We start from the raw sequence: 17064 nt of genomic DNA, 5'->3' as shown, positions 1-17064 counted from the left end.
TATGATTGAAGGAAAGTCATTGATGAAGCAGCTGAAGATGGCTGGGACGAGGACACTACCCTGAGGAACTCCTACAACGATGTCCTGGAGCTGAGATGATTGACCACCATGACCATCTTCCTTTGTGCTAGGTATTACTCCAACCAGTGAAGAGTTTTCCACCTGATTCCCATTGACTCCAGTCAAGGGCAGTCACCCTCATCTCATCTCTTATGTTAATGGCGGTTCTGTCACCGAGCGGGAGGGAGGGGGCCTCCACGAGACCTCGCCACCACCGGCAATATCAGGCCTGGCTCTCACAGCATCGGGGTGCGTGGCGGCCCTCTCCCGGAGGCATATTCCGGCCTCTCCCATCACGCCCCCTGACGTCGGGGGGTCTGTAAAATTCAGCCCCTAGTCACTATGCATTATGTTACATTTATGTATTAGACACATACCCCACTTTAAAATGCGCACTTAACAGAAGTGTAATGTGTAACTTGTAAAATGTGATCTCCCACCGCAGCCCATCATGACTTTTAACTTTGGAACTGTAATATAAAGTGTTCAGTCGCATGCCCTTGCAAGAGTTAGACTGCAGCAGAAAGCCTATAATAGTCAAGAATGTTAAAATATATGATAATAGCACTGCTATAAGTGAGTTTCAGGGGAATTAAGCTAAAATACAACTTGTGTAGGGTTCCAAATAAATACTGGCCAGCATTCTGCAACAAAATGGTTTTCCAAGGGCAGTTGGTGACTTTATCAGAATTGGAAGAAATTGGGGGTAAGGGATTGGAGTCAGCGTGAATTAGCTTGGAGTTAAAGGTGTAACTGTGTATTTCCTTTAGGGCATCCCAAACTCTCAGTGCATGCTGCCCTGTTCAACACAACTGAGCCCATTTCATCATTTGGTTGTTTCCAATTGGCTATACAATTAGTGCAAATTAGAGATGCATGAAATCTCAGCAAAAAGTAGGAATACCAATGCATCCTACTCTTAAAAAATTCTCAAATTCTTAGGGAGTTCAAGAATCTTTGTCGAAAATCTGTACCTGTAGTTTTCTCCTGGCCCTGGTTACAAAATAGTCATGCATTCTATTCAAGAGATCTGAACAAGAAAACTATGGGGATGAAATTTCTCTTGTTAATTGTATGAAGGAAAAGTTAATGTGAGAAATTGTGTTCCCATGGCTTTCTTAACAGACCTCTTGATTGCCTCATTTCCTAACCAATACCTAGCATTTATTCAAATACAAATGAACATTATAAATACATTTAGGAAATTGTTTATCAAAATGACAATGGAGTCAGCTCATTTAAATAACTAACTTTGTTTCTTTTCACAGATTTAAATGTGCCCGCTATCATCTTGTATGGTGTTCTCACTCTAATGGCTGTTATTTCAAATCTTGTGTATTTTGAGGAAGTTATCTACCTGATGAGAAAAGTCCCTTCCACAAACAGGAGAACGACTATTATATGGGTCAGTGGGGCTGCACCTGTAAGTATACTTTGCAATATCTAGCTGGGAAATGAATAGTCTTTCTGTTTTTCAGGAACTATCTTCAATTTTCCATACAATTTCAAAACTTTCCTCTTTTCTATCTTGCTATATTTCTGGATTTCACCCAAGGGGTTTAAAATTGAAAAGCCATCTGCTCACGTAAATTGTGCTGGCATAGCTTGGAATGCTGTTTTAAAAACTGTGGCCCTGAAATTACTGAGACATACTTTATTTTATTCGTTCCGGGGATGTGGGCATTGCTGGCTAGGTCAGCATTTATTGCCCGTCCCTAATTGCCCTTGAGAAGGTGGTCATGAGCTGCCTTCTTGAACCACTGCCGTCCATGTGAGGTAGGTACACCAACAGTGCTGCTAGGAAGGGAGTTCCAGGACTTTCACCCAGCGACAGTGAAGAAACGGCGATATAGTTCCAAGTCAGGATGGTATGTTGCTTGGAGGGGAACTTGCAGGTGGTGGTGTTCCCATGCATCTGTTGCCCTTGTCCTTCTAGGTGGTAGAGGTCGTGGGTGTCGAAGGATGCTTGGTGCGTTGCTGCAGTGCATCTTGTAGATGGTACACACTGCTGCCACTGTGTGTTGGTGGTGGAGGGAGTGAAAGTTTGTGAATGGGGTGCCAATCAAACGGGCTGCTTTGTCCTGGATGATGTCGAGCTTCTTGAGCGTTACTAGCATTTAATGTATTTGTCTAAAATTCCACTGCCCTCCAACACCCCCCCCCACCCCCCCGTCCCCCCATTTTAGCAAGCTATTAACACATTTACTTTAAACAGGTAACATCTAAGCTCAAGTAAAGGATAGAGAAATTTCAAATGAAATGAATACATTAGTATTCCTTGGTGTAATTTCAGGACCTTTCTTTTGGCATGTCTTTCTCAAGAGCACTCAAATGTATCTGAAAATAATAATGCAAGTGGAAGCAACATGCAAAGAAGAAGAACATATTCTGAATAACAGCAAAATTCCTATATTTTAAAGTAAATATATGAACTACCTATCTAAAATGTGACTAAACAGCCAAAGCCAATGTGCCTTACACACCATTAGAGATCTTCCTACCCACGAATACCAATTCAGGAAATCACTATTTTTATACTGACCATTTGGAAACTCTGTTTTACAACATTTAGGAATGTTAACTTTTAAAATATTTAAAAGGAACAGTTGCTTTATATTTTTGTTCCAGGTGATAGCGTCTACATCTTGTGTTGGGATGTGGATTCCTCTAGCATCAATGATCACAGATTTGACAACAGCAGTGTATGTATTTCTTTTGGGTTTTTATTGCTCCTAGTATACATTACATTTTAATGGTCTACATTAAATTCTGGGAAGTAGAAATGCCTTAAAATTACATACTATCTACAGCAAGAAATCAAAAGCCCTTCAATGAAACCTCCTATTTTTGTACAAAAATAAATTATGTTCATAGCTACTGGAGGAGGAATTGGATAATGTCTGTTTCCATGCTGCTTTTGATGAGAGATTTAAAGTACAAAACAAAAAAGACAAGGGTCAGAATTTTACAACCCCCCCCACCACCCCAACCAAAAGAACAGGAAGTGTCGGGTTGGGGAGGGCATAAAATGGAGCGGGAGGCTCGGGGGCCCTTCCCAACCCATTCCCACCTCCGTCACCACTTTACCCAGGGCGGCGGCGGTGAAAAACGGCCCGCCTGCCCCAGGCCAATCAAGGCCATTAAGTGGCCACTTAAGGGCCTCCGCCTGCCACCACAGGCATTTTACTCGTGTCAAGCAGGTGGCCCAGGCCTGAGAAAAGCCGTCTGTTAAAAGCAAGCAGCTCTCTGATGGCCTGGTGGGGGGCCCTCATGATCGGGCACCCTGTGCCCAATGGAGTTTCGTCCCTGCTGCCCCATCCACGCCCCCCCCATCCCCCCAGTCGACCACCCTTGCCTCAGTGGGGCACGACTGATCACCCCCGGTGAGGCAACAGAAACATACCTTGGTTCCGGGCTCCCCGACATCTTCGTCCTGAAGCTGGGCTGATTGGCCGGTAGCTCTATTAGGTGGGACTTCCTGCCTCAAGTGGGTGGAAGTCCCGCATCAGAACAATTAAAGGCCAGGGACCTGCAAAGTGCGGGTCGGATCCCCAGGCCAGGCAGAAGTGGGTTCACCACCGACTTTTTAGTCGGTGGACGGCTCCCATCGGCCAAGGGTAAATTCACAGCCAAGAGCTACCACTATATGTGCAACTGTTTCTCTTTGCAATTTCAAAGATGATATGAGAATGCAGATGAAAAAAATTCCTTTTATGTAATTTCTTCATTATGAGCTATACCATAATAGTTGATAGATTCAAGAACAAGATTGGTGACATAAAGCTTTGAAATAATTTTTAATCTAATAGGGGTAATTCCACAACCTTACACTATGAATGAGGGCCATTCTCATAGGGACTGTGGACTGGAGATGGGGTCACAAGTTTGTCGACCTGATTCTCTGAGCCTGCTCCTTACAAATACAGATCCCTATTCTGAGTGCAGGATCACAGAATTATCCCTCAAGTGACAACATTGGCATAATTCTCCAGTATTCTTAGCAAAATACTTATTTCAATTCATCATCTTCTCCTGGATCCCTGTCAATCAAACAGTCATTCTATTCCCAGATATATGTTACTGCTACTCTGGACCAGCTGCTAATAAGTGAATCATAGTAAGTTAGTGATGAATGTCATTCAGATTTACCCTTTAACCAGAGGACAACATTTGGTTTCTACTTGGCATGGCCTGATAATAAAATTGATGAGATTGACAACTCAATGGTGTGCAGAAATCATGAGTGCAAATCTACATCCCATCACTTTGTGAACACCCGCCATTATACTTCCTTAACTTGTTTTTTTCAGCAAATTAGCTCTGACCTCTCTTGACAAGGGAGCTTTGCACTCTTGGTGGGGCATGATTAATTTCTACTCTTAATTAATATTAGAGCTAGTAACACCCATGGCAATGGTAGGGGACAAACCTCCCAAAATGCTCACAATCCCATGTACCAATTCATGAGTAAAACAGAACTTCACAGCAGAAGTTTTTTTTTCAAACTATCGGTTAACAAGTTCCCTTCAACTAAAAATGTTGTAGCATGAGACAGACACCGCCTTCAGCATTAATTTCAGTGGGAGACAGCAGGAAACCCCATAGGAAAGGTGTAAACGCCCAAGGAAATTCGTGGTCGTTATAACTGAAAGACATTTTAAAACATTTAGGATTATGCAACAATCAAGATGAATACTAAGTTATTTAAATGAACTGTCTTTTGTAAGATAAATTTCTTGAATTATTTTGTTATTATTTCTATAGGTACTTTGCAATTGTTATCCATAAATTCCAGCGAATGATGATAGAAGAATTTGGAGGTGATGAGGCTTTCTTGAAACGTTTTCATAATACTCCTGTCAAGATTAGTACAGGGCCCTGTTGCTGTTGCTGTCTATGCTTGCCTTTTGCGAAGATTTCAAGGTGAGCTACAGATATGGTTGAAAAAAAATGTTCTTGGAACTATATCCTGGCAAATACTGTATATTCTGAGCTATTATGTAAGTTGGTGAGGGTTTAGGTGGCTGAGCAACTAAAGTTGATCAGTTTAGTTAGGGGTCTGGGCCATAATCCTACCCACAATGATGGGATGAGACTATGGTCTCTTTGTTAGCTCTGCTAGTTCTGCTTGAAGTGAGGCTGCTTGATACCAACTCAGTCCCTTAAGGGTCCACAAAAAACTTCTGATAATTCAGAACTAAACTTTCATTTCAGGAATAGAACATAGGAACAGAAGCAGGCCATTCAGCCCCTCAAGCCTGTTCTGCTATTCAGTTAGATCATGGTTACTCTGTATCAGAACTCCATTAACCGTCTTGGTTTTATATCCCTTATTAGCCTTACCTATAAAAAAAAAACTATCTATTTTCAATTGACTTAGTCTCACCCCCATTTTGGGACAGAGTTCCAGATTTCCACTATTCTTTGTAAATGGAAATGTCACAGTGAACAGTGATGTTCTTGTATGAGTCATGGCGTCATAGTGTCATTTTCTGCACAGAAGGAGGCCATTCGGCCCATCAAGTCCATGGGGAAGACATATTAGGGATTTGTGAATGGAATCTACTTTTCTTCTAGATTATAGTATACTTGACCATGGAATACTTTATACTGAAGTGCAGAAAGTGGAGAAGTGTTTAATTCACTAGCACTGATATTGTCAGAAAATTCACCCTAAAAATTCAAATGGTCAAATATTCTGAACATCTGTTCATTGGAAATTGATAATAAGTGTAGATGGAGGCAGACCATTGTGAAGTTCTTCAGTAATTTTATAAATATTTTGAGATAATACTTTTTTTTTTAAATCCTCAATTTTACTTCTATTCCCCTTTGCTTTTTTTGAAAGCACATGCTTATGTTGAAGTGCAGCTCTAAGTGTTATCAGCTCTCTGACATCTATTACAACCGAGGCAGGAGTAATACACTATTAATTCAGTCCCACTACTCCACAGGTCACAGCATGCTAGTAAAATTTCCTACTTACCAGACAAATAGCCTAATTAATTCCTTTATTTATCCCCAGAATAAAGCATGCCAAACCAGTTTCCTTTAAACAACAACAAAATTAACTGTTTACTAACAAACCAAGTTTTAAACGATAATGAGATGAATCTATATGTTTGAAAAGATTTTATAACTTCTTAATCTTCCTAACTCTCATGTACATACATACATTCAAAAATAAATGGTTAACCGGGGAAAATGGCTATATTGATTTTATAACAGCTTCTTAGGGATAATAAAATAACTGGATTGTAACTCCTGGTGGGTTGTTTCTGGATCGGTGAGGTGTCCCAGAGTCGAATACTAAGATGCCACTTGAAGTCTCCAGGTGAAATTAATGAACAGTCTATGGTGGGTATGCATTCAAGGTAGTTCGTCTGCAGCAGGCATCACACAGATCTTTCAGCAATAGGTTGTAGCAGTAGGTCTATTTAAAATTTAAAGTAGCAGTCTAGCAATTGAAACCTTCTTAAGATTTCAGCAACTTCCAAAACACAAAAGTCAACAGGACTTACTCTCAGCAAAGGAGTGTTTCTTCACCGTTTGTAGCAACTCCTCTTTTTTCTGGGTCTTTTCCTCTCCTCAAAACCTCACCTTAAATGTAGCACTTTTTCTCTTGAAATGCAGAACCTTTTTTCAAGAGGGAATAGGTCTTTTTCTCTGGCCTATCAGCAAAACACAGCTCCAGCCACTGCTAGCTGTTCTGTTTCCCTCTGCAGAACTGAAACTAAAGTTTTTCCACAGAAGTCATAAGACTGCCATAAAATCTTCCTGTTCCTTGCATACGAATTGCCTTGCAAACTGCACTCCAAATACCAAATGTCAACATTCAGTCACTGTTCACAGAAAATAGCAACAGGTCTTAAAGGCACACAGACCTCTTAGTTTTTTAAAAATAAAAACAACACTCTTATGACACATCTTACAATACCATTGTATATTTGACATCTTACCAAAGTAGTAATTTTTCATGTGAGTGTAGATATTATTAGTAGTGTATGCATGCATGGCAGACATCACAGCAAAGCTTGATTCTGTCCTCACCTACTATTCACATACAATGGACTTTCCAGAAGGAATCACTGAATAGCAATCAAGAGTCAAAATCTTACCTGCATTTTTCTAGTTCAGACATTAAAGCTATTGTAAAAACATACCAACAGCTTGTTAGTGAGAAAATTCAATGCCTGCTTTGAACATTTTGGCTCCCAGACATACTATTTTATGATATCTGTAAGCCATGTAATGGAGCTTCTTGATGTACTAATATGCAATGCTATGAAGTTGTAGATGTAGGTTCTTCTGACACAGTACTCCACATGGTGAGCTCCTGTTTGTAGCCAAGCTATATGTACAAAGAACAAAGAAAATTACAGCACAGGAACAGGCCCTTCGGCCCTCCAAGCCTGCGCCGATCCAGATCCTCTATCTAAACCTGTCGCCTATTTTCTAAGGGTCTGTATCTCTTTGCTTCCTGCCCATTCATGTATCTGTCTAGATACATCTTAAAAGACGCTATTGTGCCCGCATCTACCACCTCCGCTGGCAACGCGTTCCAGGCACCCACCACCCTCTGCGTAAAGAACTTTCCACGCATATCCCCCCTAAACTTTTCCCCTCTCACTTTGTACTCTTGTTTCCCAAGACAACATCAACTGATTCCAATCTTGTAGACTTCACAGTAGCTACTTTAGATTGGCTTTGTCAGACATGGTTGTCATTTCAAAGAATACAGTGTAGGGGACTTAGGGAAATAGAATAAGCAATAAAAATAGAAGGGAGTAAGTATGTAAACAGCTGTTGGTATTAATACTTAATTGGTAAATTAGCACGTGGTTGTAACAATATGCAGTACATAAAATATATATCACGTATAAAATGCATATATTGTTACCCTTTATCTTTGGTAGTAGGTTGGCGGAACTCTAGTAATTAGATTGGTACTTGGAACTTGAGTATCTAAATTTACTACAACAGCAAAAACATCCCAACACGCATCACAGAGTGGCCAAAAGTTTAATTGTTAACTTGTTAGGTGAAATATATTAAAAGTAAATGGAAGACCTAAACTAATGTCTTATATTTGCCATTTTAAACTGTTGCCTAAGTATGTTAATGTCTGCTTCTTTCTTTTTAGGCGCCTGATGTTCATGCTGAAATTGGGAACATTTCAGCTAGCTTTCTTGCGGCCAGTCCTAATGATCTTCACGTTAGTCCTTTGGGTGAATGGGACATTCAGCCTTGATGATGTATGTTCTTTTTTTCCCTGTTGAGTTAGATGCTAGAAGTTGAATGGGATAAATAAAAACATTGGTGATAAGTTGACAAAGTTTAAGTAGCAGGATGGAAATTGACACATTTTGCCCTTTTTTTTCTAAGCTGCTGACCGAGCAGTACATTTTTAAAAGTTGGCATTCCTGAGTTAATGCTGTAATTCTCTCTTAAAAATATACACCATAATTTCTCAGTGCCTCTGTAGTGTAATGTTCAGTGAAGATGATTAAATTTAAGGAGAGTGTAGATGGAGATATGAATAGAAGATTTTGTTAACTGAATATTTGGCTTAGAGCTTGGAATAACTCTCAACTTCAATGCCACATCATGGAAAGTTGTCCCATAATTAGTAGTAAGTGTTCAAAGTTATTATCCACATATGATGGGTTACTGATCTCCATTGAAGCATAGGTAGGCACCAAGTTGAACCAAGTCATTAGTCCATAAAGAGGCTGGACTAACCTACCCATTTCACGCTTGATTAAATACAACAAAAAACCCAAATAATTTATACAGCTGACAATAGTTAGATGTATTTTCACTGAACATAACAGTATATGATTTCTTATTCTACAGCTTTCTGCTAGTGGGCCTGCAATATGGATTAACACTTCCCTTGGTGTCTCCACAATAGTTGCACTGTGGCCAATTGGGATTGTTTTTAACAAAGTCAAAGGTGAACTTAAAAATCAGAAGATAATCCCCAAATTCACCCTTTATCAGGTAGGATTGGACTTTGCACCTTGCACCTAGTTATAAACATTGTATATTTCTTGTTTCTTAAAAAAATAGCAAATGTTAGCTACTAGGCTGGTCTGAATCTCACTGGACATAGTGGGCTGGATTTTGTTCCCAGCCCGACGTTGGGATCTGTCGGCGGGGGTGGGGGGGGCGGGGCGATCAGAGCAGCAGCAGCCACCACGGAACCCGACGCCGGAATTGCTGGACCCGATCTTACCGGGGGCAGGATAGGCCAACGTCGGCCTTCCCGCCCAGAGGCCAAATAATGGCCTCTTCCAGCTGCCGCTGAGATATTACCAGCAGCAGGGCGGGAGGCAGGGGGTGGAGGGGAGGGCCTCTGCCGCAAGGGGAGGACACCTTGGAAAACGAGGCACCCTCCCTGCAGGCTTGGGGAGAGCACCTCCTTTGTGGGTAATTTGTGGCCCATGAAGGACCACCGCCCCACCCCAGGAACCACTGTACCCCCACAGAACCGAACACCCACCACTTCTTGCTGGGCTTTCTGGACCGGCCCCGGCTACCCCGCCTCAGTACCTTGGGTCCGGGGTTCGAACGCTGGGCCGGGTCTGAGGCCTCTGCAGTACTGGCACTGGCCACCGCTCCTGGTGGTGCTGCTGAGACTGTTGAGCTGCTGGCCCTGTGATTGGCCGGCCGCTCTTGGGGCAGGATCCCCATCCCGATCAATTGTTTAAAGGGACAGGGATCCAGCCTCCTTAAACTATGACCCCAAAAGACTGGAGGATCGCTCCGGGGGGTCAGAAAAATTGCAATGGCGGGATTCCTCTCATCTTTTTGGCACGGCTGCAGGAGCCCTGCCTCCTGCATAAAATCCAGTCCAGTGGCTGGGATTTTACAGCTCCGAATCGGATGGAATTGGAGGTGGGGGGGGGGGGGGGGCGTAAAATTGTGTGGGGTGGTGTTGGGATGACCTCCGACATCACGGCGGTTCCTCATTTTTAGCATAGGCTTCAGCAAGTCAAGCGAGAATGCCATGCGCATTTTCAAAACTGGTAATTGAGCTTGTTAAGCTTGTTGAAGACCAAATAGAAAAGCATTTTACATGCTTGTTCGTATTTAATGAGGAGTGCTCGGGGGCCATGGGGCGTCACAGTTCCAGCAGGTATTTAAGGGCAGCAATGGGACAGCAGCTGAGGTCACTGTTACATTTGGCAGCCATGGGGTCAGGGAGTTCACCTTCATAGGAAGGCTGGTGCAGTGCAGTCACAGGGTTTAGCGTGGAGGAGGGGACAGAGATCTGGGGTCGAGCATCCATCGTGCCATCAAGCTCCTGGCATTGGGGGGGGGGGGGTTCAATCGAGAGGGGGATGAGAGGGGTGGGGTGGGCAGTGTTGAGGAAACAACTGGCAGAGCGGCCCTGCCGACAGGCAGTACTCAGGTACATGGGTCCTGTCCATTCAGGAGGCGGGTCCTTCAGCAAGAAGAACCTGAGAGGAAGAGAGGTGCAGGTGCAAGGATCCGATCAGCAGCAACCACGTGACCACCTGCAGAGGCAACCACGGGATGGGGAAGCAGCAGAAGGCCACATCGGTGACCTCTTCGCCTTTTCCCAATGGCAGATTCACACTGATGGCTGGATGTCTTCTGAGGCTGCTGCAAAGGTGGTCACAGGCTGCAGGGCAGGATGGTCGAGGGCTGCTGCACAGTTGCTCACAGGCTGGTGGACAGGAAGGACTGAGGCTGCTGCACACTTGGTCACAGGCTGGTGGGCAGGAAGGACTGAGGCTGCTGCACACTTGGTCACAGGCTGGTGGGCAGGAAGGACTGAGGCTGCTGCACACTTGGTCACAGACTGGTGGACAGGAAGGACTGAGGCTGCTGCACACTTAGTCACAGGCTGGTGGGCAGGAAGGACTGAGGCTGCTGCACAGTTGGTCACAGGCTGGTGGGCAGGAAGGACTCAGGCAGTGTTCCAGTGTTGGCTGCCCTTTAAAATGGCACCAGCACATCTGACCATGTCAGATGATGACATGGCTGCTGCCTCAGTCCCTGCCTCTGGCCGGTGAATAATCAGCCACTATACCAGCTGGCCTTTAATTGGACGACCGGCGTGAGATTGCTCCAAGAATGGGGATCGGAGGGGGAGTGCCAGGGTCACCTGGTTCCGGTCCTGCCTTCCCCCTGCCGGGTCACGTAAAATCCTGACCAATGTATATCATATTGATGAAGAAAATAAACTAAGTTATACAATATTAATGTTTTTAAAACTTGCATAAAATTGCTACAATTATTGCCTACTTTTTACTCTTGTTCATTGTAAAATTACATTATCCATATGTGGAAATCTGTTTCCCATGAGCAAAAATTAAGAATCTTGTGTTTGAATGGATAGCATACCAAAGGGCTAACCATTACTGTTTAACTTCACTATTTTTCCACCGGAAGTTATCCAGGCTTCCCACCATGTTCAAATGTGCACTTCTAAAGGTGAATACTAGCACACTGTCAGATCATGATAGCAGTGCTAAAGCACATGGTTGAATTGATTTACATAATCATCAGTAGAATTCCTGACTAATGCATTTATTTAAATTGTTCAAAAACAATAGAGTCCAAAATCCTAAACTTCCTTCAGCTGAGTCTATTATGAAATTTTGTGGCAAAAGTCCATGGAGCCTCTTTTACACCAGAAACTGGAGACACAAGGAAAAACAAAACCCCAAACTCTCCTAGATTTACGAAGGCAGATTCAATACATAAGGCCAAGGATGTTCTTTTTCATAAACAGATGTTCACGTGGTCAAATGTCACATGATCAAACTCCAGCAATATCTACAACCAGAATTGGCAAGCCTACCCTCTCCCTGTAGGGACCACAGTAAAAAGAACAAGTGGCAGATGGCATTTAATACAGAGAAGCGTGAGGTGATGTATTTTGACAGAAGGAATAGGGAGAGACAATATACACTTAATGGCATAGTTCTAAAGAGTGTACAGGGACAGATGGACCTGGGGGTTCAGGTGCATAGATCTTTGAAGGTGACAAGACATATTGAGAGAGTATTTAGCAAAGCATATGGGATCTTGGGGGCTTCATAAATAGAGGTAGTGAGTACAAAAACATGGAAGTTTTGCTGAACCTTTATAAAACTCTGGTTGGGCCACAACTAGAGTACTGTGTCTAGTTCTGGTCACCACACTTTAGGAAGGATGTGAGGGTCCTTGAGAGGGTGCAGAAGAGATTTACCCAGAATGGTTTCAGGGATGTGTGATTTTAGCTACAAGGTTAGGTTGGAGAAGCTGGGGTTGTTCTTCTTGGAGCAAAGGAGATTCAGGAGAGATTTGATAGATGTGTACAAGATTATGGCAGGTTTAGATATGGCAGACGAAATAAAGCTGTTCCCATTAGCTGATGGTACAAGGACTATAGGACACAGATTGAAGGTTTTGGGCAAGAGCTGAAGGGGGGATGTGAGGAGGAACTTTTTACGCAGCAAGTAGTAATGATCTGGACGTCGCTGCTTATGAATGTGGTAGAAGTGAAGATGATCAATGATTTCAAAAGGAAATTGGATGTGCACTTGAGGGAAATAAACTTGCAGGGCCACAGGGATAGAGTGAGGGAATGGGACGGACTGGATTACTCTACAGCGAACCGGCATGGACTTGATTGGCCAAATGGCCTCCTTCTATGCCGTAATGACTCTGACTCTTAAGTGGAATTTTCTTTGACTATTATTCTGTATTTTCATTTGCCTTCTGTGATTTAAAGCAGCTTAACAATTCACATCCAGTCTTGTCTTACCAGATGTTTCAGTCTATCTTTTAAAAGCTTGGTGAAGTAGGCATGAGGGCAAGTGTTAAGGACACAGTACGCAATGTAGATCACATGGCACTCACCTCAAATGTAGTTGCTCAGTCTGTTTACAGGATTGACCAACAATGCTGTACCCAAGCGACTATTTAAGGCAGACCTTAAACCTGTAACATTCACCGTGTGCTTGTCGGAGTCAGTTTTATTAATCAGTTAATTAATTGACTCATTGGCTTGAGAAGTCAAGTAGTCAACTTCAAGAAATTACTACTTGTTAAAGCCTACCATACAGGACCAATTCTCATGGCTTATGTTATACTTGGTGATTTTAATTTTCTGTTTTTTTTATACAGATTTCATTCATTCTTACTCAACTCCAAGCTGCCATTATCAACATAACAGCACTGGCAGGTGGCATAGCCTGTGCACCTCCACTTTCACCCACAGCCAGAGGAGGATGTATGTTGTTTAGATGATGTTTTATTTTAAATCTATCATACACTGTGAATTTCCAAAAAATTATACCATTTGGATATAAATTTGAGAAATATGCCACAAAACCAGAAAAGAAAGGTTTCCAACTCTCCACATTGGGGTTACCTTGAGCCCTGTTACACAGGAATCTATCACTTTCCACCTAATCAAGGAGCAACATTGATAGTTGGTTGTAAGAATTCTGCAGGACAGACTTTCCTTGCTAACTGGTTGAGGAAGGAGCATGTAGATTTCTTATTATTCATCAAGATTATTTAAGTGATATCAGACAGATGTACTGCAATGATCTTTTCTGGTTCTGTGTATTCCTACATTCCTAAGTGGTTCAGTGTGGTTAAAAGAAAAACACATACCTTACAAATAGAGTATTTTTGCTTTGCTTATGGTGCAGCCTTGCTTGAAAGTGGATACGTGAAACCTTTTTCTTTTACATATTCACTGTGCAAAAGAAGGTTTTGTTACTGATGCAGTGCCTCTCTAGTCTTATCGTCAGGTCAGGGATAGCGCTATAACACTGTAGCCAATTCTCCAACCTGTGCTCATCACTAGCAATCCTTCACGCTGACTGCAGAGCCTCACAAAATTGCCCTAAGAATTATTTATACTTTTTCACAAATGGCCTAGGTAACCTCTATTGCAATTAAGAGATTTTTTTTTCTAAATGTCAAGTCACTCAACTAATTACAGTTCTATCCTTTCCAGATATGAACCAGCAGCTTCTCATAATGGAAATGTTTATCATCACTTTGCTATCACGAATTTACTACAGGAGGAAATACAATTTACAAGAAATAGATGAAATGCAACCCTCAGTAAAATCACAAGATGCCCAAAGCCATTCAAATGGTACCATAACAGAAGGTGAAATCGCGAGAGTGTAAAACACCTTTTTAATGGCAAAGATTCATAGTTATATCACTGATAGTGTCTCACTGCTCTTTTTGACACTCTACAAACATCAGCCTGTCTTCTGCTATAGCTCAAACAGCTTTGCTTAGATTCTCACCATTTTTAACAATTGACTTTAATGGGGCAGATTTTCTTGTTCCTGTGTGTATTAGATCCCTGGGCTCAGTAAATACAGAAAAATCAGGTGGAGACAAGCATATGCCAGAAAGGGATCCACATGATATTATATCAATTGAAATCAACAGTTGGAATATTGGGTAAATGGTTGGGAAGATCCTCTCCTTCACGCCTGCTTTCCCTGTATTCACTGTAATCAGATAACCCCTGGCTAGGAATGGGAAAATCTGCCCCAATATTTCTCCAGCTAACAACTGTTAGCTTATTCTGACTATTTCAGATGCACATGCTGAAGTATACACTACTTTCTTAAACAATTTCACAAGATTTTAGAAAAACTCAACAAGTCAAACAATCTTTGGCTTTGCTTATGGTTTTGCTCTTCTTGAAAATGGCTATATAAATCTTTTTTACATATTCAAATGAAGGTATCATTCAAATAATCATGCAAAAGATAAATGTAATCTCAAAAGTACCATTTAATGACCTTTCTTGAACTATTAATCCAACTATGGAGATTTTTAAGTATAAGAATGATGCTACCATTCTCTGAAAGGCACAGCTACACCATATATGTATTCCACTGGATCTCCATGTTTTCTCCAGAAACATCAAGTGCTGTATTTTCCTTTTCCTGCATCTACAGAGTCATTGGTGGAACATCAGCCGATTGTTTTGGTCCAGTTTCATGGGTCACGGTTATTATATATTCATGCCAAACTCTTAGTGGAATTACAGCAAGCAAGTGAGCGCCCACTTATGGTTCTCAGTTAGAACCTGGCAGCACTGAATGGGTCACTTTCGACGAAGGGAGAAATCTTAGGGAAGCCACTGGGCCCCAAAGATATCAACTGAAGACCAGGCTGAGGGGACAGTAGGGACAGGAGGCCTCTCCTTAGTTCTCATTAGCAGCATTTGGGGCCATTCTTGCTGCTGCCTGGTGATAGCAGCGAGTTGTGAGGAAAGAGGTGGAGAGGAGGGAAATGGGTCAGGAACCTGAACCATGACCACAACATTGGTATTTGCAGGAGTGGCCTGGACTAGCAGGGGTTGGAGAAAGGATGTTGTGGTTGGATTAATGAGGTAATCGTAGGCTTTGTCTAATAATTGTGCCCCTTTGCTACTGCTACCATGATTGATTTGGGCAGCATAAAAACACCTGTCTGCAATAATATGCCAGTGACTGCTATAACAGACTGGGCATGTTCATCACTGGGATGAAAATGAGCTTGTTATTTCCTCTCCAGGTCCTTTCAAGAGTATTTGTAGGTGTAATAAGGCTGTTACCCCTATTGTGCTCTCCTAGCAAGGTGCAGTGCTCATGGGAACACTGGAAAACAGCCTTGATTTTATGTTAAATGAATGGAATTTCTTGTGAATGCCATTTCTCAACCAGACTACTTACTCAAGGAGTCATCCTTACTCAAAAGGTAAATGCAGGGCTAAACAACTCTGCACATAAGGGCAGAATCCATATCCAAAACTGAAAAAGCTACATGAATCTAAAACACTCTGGTAGATTTATACCTGAAAGATGGATTGTGAAATTATTGTTCATTTTTACTGAGTGTCATACTGAAGGTAAAAAATACTTTAATCTTAAAGTTACCAGTTTGTAATATGCCTCAAATTTTGCTTATTAACTAAAAAGAGACCAAATTAATTTGACAAATTTCCAGACTTTAATTCTTTGATATGTCCTTATCCTAAGAAAGTGTTTGCCAATCCTAATTTCTTCCTGAAACAGCACAATATTCATTTTCTTTGTTCCAGGCCCACCTTCTAATTAATTTTTCTGAGATATTACTTGAGAAATTTATGAATCAGTAATTCCTTGGAAAAATTCCAACTGAGGGATTTTACTCTTAAACCACAAGAGATGCCACAGCATTTATAAATTAATTACACAACTTTCAAAAACCTGCAAAATAACATGTAGCAGGAATCAAATTCTGGGAAATGCTGGTTATACTTAGCTACCTGAAAATGCTATAATTGTCAGTGACTTTCACTTTGAAAAACACATTCTCAACTCAATGTGAAAATTACAGCATTCTGAGAGAGACTGGTTATTTATATAGTAAGGCCAGTTGAAAATTAGATCTTTTTAAACAAAGATTGAAAGTTAGGCTATCACAATGAAGATTAATTTCCATTAAGAAAAAAGTGAATCTGACGTACTAAAACAATTGCTGATGTGCAAATAATCTTTTTACAGAATCTAGTTCAGGGAACTGGTATTATTAGATCTATCTGTTTTCAACAAAACACATTGTTGAAATCTGATGCACTAATTACATATTCTTTCACTGATCTGAATTATGTGTTCACAGGAGTTATACACAGTAACTAATAATGCATAGTCAAATAGATAAGGGATTAAAACCAATACAGTTACATAATTTGGTTTTGTAACAAAGAAATGTCAAATTAAGGTAGATAATGTCTATGGCTGTACATAAAAGACAACAGGAAACTATGTGAACAAAGTGTTAAGTGACCAGATTTCATTTAATGTCATTTAATTCTATGAAATTTAGATAACAATTTGCATACATTCCTTATCCGTACACGTTTGGACACATTTACTTTATTTGACATTAGTTTTGTGTCTGTTAATAAAATAAAATCAATTTATTTTAACTTGTGGTGGTCTAATGCTTAAAAGAAAAAAAAAATACGGCACCTTT

The 17064-nt window shown here is 41.4% G+C and overlaps 1 protein-coding gene across 1 annotated transcript in view; it reads left to right on the top strand.

Moving 5' to 3' along the window:
* The window catches only part of LOC137374447 (organic solute transporter subunit alpha-like), a 37811-nt gene extending 20875 nt beyond the window's left edge, over nucleotides 1-16936 (top strand). Inside the window, exons 2-8 of the mRNA XM_068040573.1 lie at nucleotides 1329-1483; nucleotides 2689-2762; nucleotides 4825-4983; nucleotides 8204-8315; nucleotides 8917-9063; nucleotides 13207-13312; nucleotides 14051-16936. Coding sequence (XP_067896674.1) covers nucleotides 1329-1483; nucleotides 2689-2762; nucleotides 4825-4983; nucleotides 8204-8315; nucleotides 8917-9063; nucleotides 13207-13312; nucleotides 14051-14229 — 932 coding nt within the window. The 3' untranslated portion in view covers nucleotides 14230-16936. The remainder of the gene's footprint in view (nucleotides 1-1328; nucleotides 1484-2688; nucleotides 2763-4824; nucleotides 4984-8203; nucleotides 8316-8916; nucleotides 9064-13206; nucleotides 13313-14050) is intronic.
* The last annotated feature ends 128 nt before the right edge of the window (nucleotides 16937-17064 follow it).

This window comes from Heterodontus francisci, chromosome 10, assembly GCF_036365525.1.
Source record: "Heterodontus francisci isolate sHetFra1 chromosome 10, sHetFra1.hap1, whole genome shotgun sequence".
Lineage (NCBI taxonomy): Eukaryota > Metazoa > Chordata > Chondrichthyes > Heterodontiformes > Heterodontidae > Heterodontus > Heterodontus francisci.
This window is presented reverse-complemented; position numbering and strand designations above follow the sequence as displayed.